The sequence below is a fragment of the Camelina sativa genome, chromosome 17 (assembly GCF_000633955.1).
Source record: "Camelina sativa cultivar DH55 chromosome 17, Cs, whole genome shotgun sequence".
Classification (NCBI taxonomy): domain Eukaryota; kingdom Viridiplantae; phylum Streptophyta; class Magnoliopsida; order Brassicales; family Brassicaceae; genus Camelina; species Camelina sativa.
In genome coordinates this window covers 20,609,857-20,618,323 of record NC_025701.1, presented here as the reverse complement: position 1 = coordinate 20,618,323, position 8,467 = coordinate 20,609,857, and the positions used below count along the sequence as shown (strand labels likewise).

General features: G+C 36.3%; 3 protein-coding genes across 4 annotated transcripts; 2 read left to right on the top strand and 1 right to left on the bottom strand.

The window, feature by feature from the left end:
* LOC104757746 lies at nt 7–2,589 on the top strand. Of its 2 annotated transcripts, none has more exons than XM_010480513.2 (3): nt 7–926; nt 1,297–1,914; nt 2,425–2,589. In XM_010480513.2, the coding sequence occupies exons 2-3, from the start codon at nt 1,373–1,375 to the stop codon at nt 2,492–2,494; spliced, it is 612 nt and encodes a 203-aa protein (XP_010478815.1). In that variant the 5' UTR covers nt 7–926; nt 1,297–1,372; the 3' UTR covers nt 2,495–2,589. The 2 variants fall into 2 exon arrangements, with proteins under 2 accessions (XP_010478815.1, XP_010478816.1); XM_010480514.2 differs by having other exon boundaries at nt 7–948.
* Nucleotides 4,182–5,817, top strand: LOC104757743. The gene is made up of 2 exons (XM_010480511.2): nt 4,182–4,680; nt 5,524–5,817. Exons 1-2 carry the CDS (start codon nt 4,265–4,267, stop codon nt 5,636–5,638), a joined length of 531 nt encoding a protein of 176 aa, XP_010478813.1. The 5' UTR covers nt 4,182–4,264; the 3' UTR covers nt 5,639–5,817.
* LOC104757744 (putative methylesterase 14, chloroplastic) lies at nt 5,769–8,059 on the bottom strand. Its single transcript, XM_010480512.2, has 5 exons — nt 7,621–8,059; nt 6,806–7,045; nt 6,578–6,721; nt 6,343–6,477; nt 5,769–6,209 (listed from the first exon to the last, which is right to left on the bottom strand). The coding sequence occupies exons 1-5, from the start codon at nt 7,864–7,866 to the stop codon at nt 5,937–5,939; spliced, it is 1,038 nt and encodes a 345-aa protein (XP_010478814.1). The 5' UTR covers nt 7,867–8,059; the 3' UTR covers nt 5,769–5,936.

Sequence of the window (8,467 nt, the reverse complement as noted above, 5' to 3'; positions counted from 1 at the left end):
TTCACCACGGTTGATTGCATAGCCTTTCTCTCTTGCTGCCATTAAAATGTTAGAAGCTTGGTGATTGCCTAAGAACTTGATCACTTCATGTAGATGTTAGTATGAATGGTAGCTAGATGTTCAACATTGTTGTTAGATGCCATTGGAATGTTAGAAGCTTGGTGATTGCGTATGAACTTGATCACTTCATGTAGCTGTTAGTATGAGTGGTAGCTCATGAAGTCAGTTTTTGATTTAGCAGAAGACATGGTAATCTTATGGATTAGGAATTGGTAGCTAGATGTTCAACATTGTTGTTTCAGCCTTTTATTAATACATTTCTGTGGCCTAATTTGTTGAAAGCGGAAAGTTTTGCTTCTTGTTTTCAATGTCCCAAGTAGAGGTACGGTTACAGTGGGATTACCACCAGACTGGGTTGATGTATCTGAGGAGATTTCAGTTAACATTCAACGTGCAAGAACCAAAATGGCTGTGGGTGTGGATTCTTGGATCATTTGCAGCTTCCTTGGATCTCTGTTTTTTAAAGAGCTCTCTGTTTTTTAATTTGAAAGTTTTGTAGGTAAGTATTAATAATTTTTTGTCCAAAGATCATTGAATTTGGTTTGTATCTTTGTTCACATTCAAGTTTTGGTCTATAGTTAATAATAAATTACATCTTTGTAAAATGTTTAAGAATATTATATTATTATATCTTTATTTTAAGAACACCAAAATTAGTTCCCCTATTTTTTTACCTATGATCTTAACAACTGATCTTACATTATTTTCACTATATATTTAATCTAAGAACACAAAAAAAAGTTCTCCCATTAAGTATGCCCTTTGTTTTCTCCATCACAAAGCAAACCAACACAAACAAAAGCCCACCAGTTAATCAAATCTCTCTCGCCGCTACTCTCTCTGCTCTGCCGCCGGTTTTCACTCCGGTACGTCTCTCAGATCCGTCCGGTGAATATTCTTGGCCCTTTGATTTCCCAATCTCACAAATATTTTATTTTCTTTCTAAATCTGAAGGTGAAAACCACACTAGAGTAGGAAGTGTTTTAGATTCCTAGTTCTTTTTTTTTTTTTTTAATGTCTTCCCCATCGCTTCAACAACTTACTGAACTGAAACCATTATGGTGAACTCCTTTCGTAGATTTCGTTTCTGATTTCAGACTCAAGCCTCTTCTTTTTTACTGTTTTGCCGTATTTAGTGGAATCAGAGAGTTTTTTTTTTTTTTTTTTTTTTTTTTTTTTTTTTTTTTTTTTTTTTTTTTTTTTTTTTTTTTNTCATCCTAATGACTTTGGTTTTAGGGATTTGGAGTTTGTGTTCCGGAAAAAGAAAAAAGAACTGTTGTTGGAATGATGTGCAAATGAGACATTATTGGAAATGTTATTTGCAGCAGAAGGAGGAGGATTCTTCTCTTCATCAGCTTCTGGGTATAGCAATGGTTTAGCTCTTCTTCTATTAGGTCAGAAGAACGAACAAAAACCTGTCAAGGTGTCATCATCACAATGGAACCATTATCATTTGGTAGTTGAAGAATCTAATACCGGGTTTCGGTTAGATTCGTCTAAGAACTGGCTCTCCTCTGCCTGCACTTCTCTTATATGTTTTGGTCGCAAATCCGAAAGACCGGATAATCCATCTCCTATCCGAGTCAGTCCTTCTCATACAAAAGATTTCACTTCTGACTCTTCAGTTCATCGTGAGGGGAAGAAGGATCAGGCACCTAGTGTGGAGTATAATTGTGAAGTCACTAATAGGTTTGCGCTTAAGAGCAGTTTGAAGAAAAGATCATTTAGTGATGTTGTTATTGGTGATGATGATGTGAGTAGAAATGGTGTGGTGGATCATACAGATAGAAGGAAAGTGCAATGGCCTGACACTTGTGGTATTGAGATCGCTGAGGTCAGAGAGTTTGAGCCTAGGTATGGATGTCTTTCTCTTATGATATTAGATTCGGTTTGATGATTGATCAGTCTTTGTATGTGTGGCTAATAGATGTCAGTTTTGGGGTATGTTAATAGTAGGGATACATCTCGTAGGAAAGAACTGGCTTGATCCCTCCCTGTCTGCTTAATATGGTTTAGAAAACTATCTTTTATCATGATCTTACAGATTCTGCCATGTAAACTTAAGCTCATAGTCTGAGAATTAATAGTTTGGATGTGTACACTTTAGATCATAGATAAGCAACAGTTTAATAGATCCAAAAATTCTTTAGCTCATTCTTTTTTTTAGATACTACTCATATAACTCTCTTTATTCTTTGGCACAATGGTTTGATTTGTTCTTAAGAAATTGTGATGTAGTTGTGCAATCAGTGTGTTTTCGTCTTTCTTATCTTTTTGCATACCAAGTACTAGCATTGCTCCTTTTACAATTCCATTTTTGGTGAACAAATGTTGAAACCATAGTGCTATGATTGAATTTTGCAGTGAAGTAGGTGAATCAGACGATGAGATCCATCATGGAAGTGGTAAAAGCTGTATGTGCACAATCATGTGAAGTCACCTTCTTGTCTCTTTCAAGTACCAAAGAGCTTTCATATAGTTTGTGGTAGAAACGGCCAATTCCCCCCTAAACTTAGTTGCTTTATCGTATTCATACACAGATCTTTGGAGTGTGCCTAAAACTACATGAACTTAACTAAAATTTGAATTTTCCACATGAACTATTGAAATCAAGCCAAAACCATCATATCGAGTAACGGTGTTATTCTTCCGTTAATATATGATGACTGGACGCCACACTGGACCCTTAAACGACGCCGTTTTATTGTTTTAAGATAAAAAATAAAAAAATCAGTTTGTACAGCGTAGGCAGTTGAATCCCCGACATCTAGTACTCACAACCAACCATAAAACCAGCTGAACTACCGTAACTTTTCAATATATGTGAAAGGGATAAACAAATATATCTAAGACAACGCAAAAATTATAAAAGAAAAGGAAACCCTTTTCTTTCCTTTGTTTTCTCTTCTCCGACTGTAACTGTTGATTTTTCATGGATTGGATCAGTAATTGGGATTTTTTTGTTAGTTTAGATCAAAATTGATTCAAATCATGTATGAAATCCGATCCTTAATAGCTGAACTTGATTTTATAAAAAAAAAAATTTAACTGAAAATGAATTGGGTGATAGATATTTCAGTTCTTGACATCCTAATTTCAAATTAACCTCAGTTGATATATGACATCCTAATTTGAAATTAAGAAAAATTAATGGTCATAAATATCCCAATTGTTGAAGACGCGGCAAAAGAAGCGTGTAGAAACAAGAAAACGAAGATCGGGAGAGAAGAAAGGATAAGCTTTAATTTTCTTTAGTTTTTTAATTTGCATCGTAAATGTATATATAAGTATAGATATGTATACCTGTTTGCAGTTGTACGATTTGTTACTATAGTTCAGCTGCTAAATCGCTTGCTCACGTGTGTTAGAGTTCTATGGTTCGATTCTTCAGTTTCTGAAATTTATTTTATTTCAATTTTTTTTCTTAAAACAATAAAACGACGTCGTTTAAGGGTCCAGTTTGGCGTCCAATCATCATATATTAACGGAAGAGTAACACCGTTACTCGATATGATGGTTTTGGCTTGATTTCAATAGTTTATGTGGAAAATTCAAATTTTAGTTAAGTTCATGTAGTTTTAGGCACACTCCAAAGATCTGTGTATGAATACGATAAAGCAACTAAGTTCAGGAGGGAATTGGCCGTTTTCCCTGCTCTTTTCTCCAGCCGAGTTTTGAGTTCTCTCTTGTTCAGTGCACCTTTGTTATTTTTTTATATAGCGAGTAAGTGAGAGATGAGACAGGTGACAGGAGAGAGAGAGATGGTTTGCACAAGATTGGATAAGAAGAACTTTTGGATGTGTACCTTTGTAGCCACTTGATTTGTCAATTTTGAGCTGTATTTTAGATTATTCAAATGTACAACATCTCTATGCTACTCTGTCCTGTAATGATAAAATCCACACAGCAACTTTTTGGAGTAGAATATCCCAATTAATATAAATCCAATGTTTAATCCTGATAAATTTCAAGTTAATTACCAATTACTTTGTTTCACCTTGTGCCTAATTGTTTTAGGCTTTTTAGCTTCAAGTCAAACAAAACTATTTCCACGCGCCGGACACGCGCGTGGGATGAATCCAAAAGTACCATTTGAGCATAAGCATGAGACTTGGCCATATCACATCCACAAAGACATTACCAAAAAGACGGAACCAAAGCTTCGGAAAAAAATTCAGACAAATCAAGTAAACGAAGAAGAAAGATGTCAGTAGCTTCACCGATTCAATGTATCAGGATTCTAAATCCATCATCATCATCTTCTTCATCTTCTTCTACCTCAACATCTTTTAGATTCTCAACGACTACTAAGCCATGTGTATTCATCATCAGATGTTCTCAGACAGAAGGTCCTTTACGAAGGCCCTCGGCTCCTCCTACTCTCCGGGAGCCGCAAAAACCTGTTCCTCCATCGCAGCCTTCTTCCGCTCCATCACCATCACCACTGCCGCCGACGCCGCAGAAAGCTGTGGCTGTTGATGGGAAGAGTGTAACTACGGTTGAGTTTCAGAGACAGAAGGCTAAAGAGCTTCAAGAGTACTTTAAAAAGAAGAAGCTTGAAGCTGCTGGTCAAGGTCCCTTCTTTGGTTTCCAACCCAAAAATGAGATCTCTAATGGAAGGTACTGGAACTTACCTTTACTCTAAACTATGATCTTAGGTGTTCCAATTTGATTATCTTGGCTCCTGATTTATAATTTAGTTACATAACTGCTGCTATTTTCTGATGTTAAGTGTTATGTCACAAATTTATATGCATCTTGATGCTATATGTCTAATTGTCTATAATACATTAGTTTGTCTTGATCTCAATTGCAATTGTGGCTAGCTATGGTTCTTGAAACAAGTTGCTGTTGATTGATGTTACTTCCTCTGCAGCCATAACCCTTCAAATTCAGACATTCAAAGTTTCACTTTATCAGTTTTGCCCAATTTTGCCTGTGCATTTGTCTTAAGTAGATCGTAAACCCATACGTATACACGCAAGTTGCTGGTCATTGATGTTACTTCACTTTACTTTGAGTTATGATCTCAAGTTTCGAATTTGAATATCATGGCTATTGGCTAGCATATATTAGGTTTAAAGAAAAAGAAACATAGTTATATGTGTCCTGATGCTATGTGATGCATTAGTTTGCAGATAATGTTCTTGTCATTTCAACTGCATTTGGGGTAGCTCTTGTTCTTCAGACAAGTTTCTGGTCATTGATGTTTCTTCATCTGCAGCATAAACCCTTCAAATTCAGACATAAAGAGCCTATAGTTTAACTCTTGATAGTTCTGTCACGATTGCTTTTGCACAGTTTTGCCTCTGCATTTTCTCTCAGGTAGATTGGAAAACTTATCCGGATCTCGGTGTTGAATGTATTAAGTTCTTACTAATGAGACACTCAGGCATACACACACAAGAAACTCTGGTTGATTAAAAAAATTGCTGGTGTAACTCTGTGTGTTTGTGTTTTTAGGTGGGCTATGTTTGGTTTCGCAGTTGGGATGCTGACAGAGTATGCAACAGGATCTGATCTTGTCGACCAAGTTAAGATCCTTCTCTCGAATTTCGGCATTCTAGACTTGGAATAATAAGAGTGTTATTATATATAGAACAGACAGACCCCTTCTCTCTTGTCTCCAATTCCTCTACTTGTTGTTGATTCTTCTTCCTGTATATGTATCTCCAAGATCTTACCTAAAAAATACAGGGCCATTTGTGTATTCAATCACTTTTTATCTTCAAATGGTATAAATCCGATCTTTGTATCGATCCTAGAATTGCATACAAACTGTGTTTTGAGGATTAAATGAAAGTATTCTTGTTCATAAAAAAAAAGAAAAATATAATCAGTATGCTCTCTCCTCCAAAGAAATCTCAAGATCTTTGTTAAGGAATCTGTGCAATCTCGAGAAGAATTTTGTGGAGAGATTGAGGCTTTGAGAAGAAAGGACAATGATCACTTCCTTTGATCTTGAACACTCCTTCAGGGCTGTTCTCTCTCACTACCTTCTCTTGAACATCTGGTGAGAGTGCACGGTCATCTAACGTCTGAACATAGAATCTTCTTCCTGTCCCGTATCTTTCTGTGGTTAGAGATACCTTTTCCATCATTGGTCCGAGTGGTACAGGCCGCATTGAGATCATTGACAATGCTATATCCTGCAAAGCCAATAAACCAGATCATTTTTACTAAATAGCTAACTTTTGCTGATGTTATTCAAGAACCAGTCAGTGATTGCCAAATGCAATTGCAGAGTTGAAATGAGATCAAGAATTAGCGTTTGGAGTGTACCTTGTTGGGTGATTGATTGAAATACAAGCCTTTCATGTGTGGTTTCTCAAACATGAACCCTGTAGGAGGCTTGTCTTTTCCGTTCCCATATATCAAGAATTGCGACTCTTGCATGAACCGCTCTGCGGAACCAAGCTGCATCAATGTAGACAATTTTTTTTTTCACCAATGTGAGCACCAGAACAAAAACAATGTCTAATGCATGATAGGTATGAACTCAAACAATGTTTATTACCTCTTCAGAGAAAACATCAAAGGGTCTTTGGCCATCAGAGACCATGGTTGCACATACAAATATAGCTTTCGATATTTTCTCTGGATACCGCTCTAACGCATATGAAATGGATGCACCTCCAGTACTATGACCCACTAGAATAACCTGCATAAAACAACAAACTCGTCGTATCTCTCATTGCCTCATTCCTCCAATTAAATGGTTAACCAAAGAGAAAATTCTTAGTACCTTCTCTTCTTCAGGGAGATTTTCGAGGAGCTCGATCAACGGTTTTGAATATTCTTCCAAGGTAGAGACAGTGTTTGTGTCTGTCATATTAAATCCACAACCAGTGAGGTCAACTGTAGTAGGAGACAGTCCTGACTCTTCCAATGATGCAACAATTTTGTACCAACACCATGCCCCAAACCCTTCACCGTGCACCAGAACAAATCTCTTCACAGTCAAGCTCTCTGAAAAATCAGGTACCTGAAGAAGGAACATAGATACGTTATCCAAAGTTAAGCTTCACTACCCATTCATTACTCTTAACATATGAAATCTAGTTAGCAGCATCAATCTATAGCAAAGATACCATCCACTAACTTAGCTTTATAGAGAACAAAGAGGAGAGACAAAAAAAAAAAAAGTTATCAGTACTTCTAAAAGTAAGGTTATGGGGGGTGGCTAAAGACACTCAATAGTTTTATAGCTCATCTGGTCCCAACCCAGTGTCAGTATCAGAGTTTAGAACATTTCTTTTCTGGATAAAGTGAACATTTTTCCAACAGATAAGTCTGAAATCTTTCAGCACTTTTCACATCTCTTTTCTCCCACCTTTTATAGTAACCTTATTCTTCTCAAAAGACAGAAAAAAAGTTCCCAAACAATCATTAAACCCAGTACCAATCTTATTAAGCAAAAAGGCAAAGACTCAGTCGAAAACAATCAATCATTACATCATATAAAATAAAATAAAAAAGTGGTAAAGCTTTGAACTTTTCAAGAAAATAAGATTGAAACTTTTGGAAGTGTGGAGAGAGATTCAGTAGTGAGTGACTGACCTGCTTGCCATTAGAGAACGGGTCAGAGAGGGTTCGTTTCCTAGTACTAGTAGAACCGACACGTCTAGACATAGATCCATCAAATCTCTGAGAAAGCTGAGCTTGATGAATCGCCATGGAAAGAGCTCGACGATGCAACATCTCTTCATCAGCAAGCAATTTCCTCTGTGACCGATTCATTCTTTTGCTCTTAGATCCTCCATCTTTGCTATCTTTCTTCATCATGGAGATTATCTTGTTACCCATCTTGACAAAATCAAGAAATCTAAAGCTTAAAACCGAGATGGGAAAAAATTCAATAGAGAATTCTCAAGAAAATGGAAGTTTTCCGAGAAAGTCAAAGGTTATAGCAGAGAGGGTTGCCCTAGATGGGATCAGCATATAGAGAGGGCTTGTTGTTGTTACTTCCAAGAGAGAGAGAGAGAGAGTAGGTGAAGAAGCAATCGGTCATTAATTGTGAAAGCAGTTGATTCTGAATTTTTGTACCACCTCAAAGAAAAATTTAAAAACAGAGGATAGAGACAGATTTGGACAAAGTTTGTAGATTTTTTGTAAGAGATTTTGTATCTCTTGTCTTCAATCTTTTTTAAGATATGAGTTCACACTGTTGCGTCTTTCACTACTGTTACAGTTTTACTATCTTGTGATTTATTGAGAATTTCTAACATTTTGACGTTTTTTTAGTCAACATACTTGATTTCTTTTGTTTTCTTAGTCAACATATTTGGTTTAGTTGGTAGATAAATATTACATGGGACATGTATTACATTTTGTTTATGAGAGGGATACTTTGGCATTTGCTTGACATAAGTCTCACTATATTCATCCTTATATACAAAATAAAATG

Bases quoted from the DNA above. Each gene is read 5' to 3' on its own strand.
- LOC104757746 (XM_010480513.2), top strand. From the start codon at position 1,373: ATGTTATTTGCAGCAGAAGGAGGAGGATTCTTCTCTTCATCAGCTTCT. The intron at 1,915-2,424 runs GTATGGATGTCT...TGAATTTTGCAG, and splicing joins GTCAGAGAGTTTGAGCCTAG to TGAAGTAGGTGAATCAGACG.
- LOC104757743 (XM_010480511.2), top strand. From the start codon at position 4,265: ATGTCAGTAGCTTCACCGATTCAATGTATCAGGATTCTAAATCCATCA. The intron at 4,681-5,523 runs GTACTGGAACTT...TTGTGTTTTTAG, and splicing joins AATGAGATCTCTAATGGAAG to GTGGGCTATGTTTGGTTTCG.
- LOC104757744 (XM_010480512.2), bottom strand. From the start codon at position 7,866: ATGGGTAACAAGATAATCTCCATGATGAAGAAAGATAGCAAAGATGGA. The intron at 6,722-6,805 runs GTACTAAGAATT...TGTTTTATGCAG, and splicing joins ATCTCCCTGAAGAAGAGAAG to GTTATTCTAGTGGGTCATAG. The intron at 6,478-6,577 runs GTAATAAACATT...ACATTGATGCAG, and splicing joins TTGATGTTTTCTCTGAAGAG to CTTGGTTCCGCAGAGCGGTT.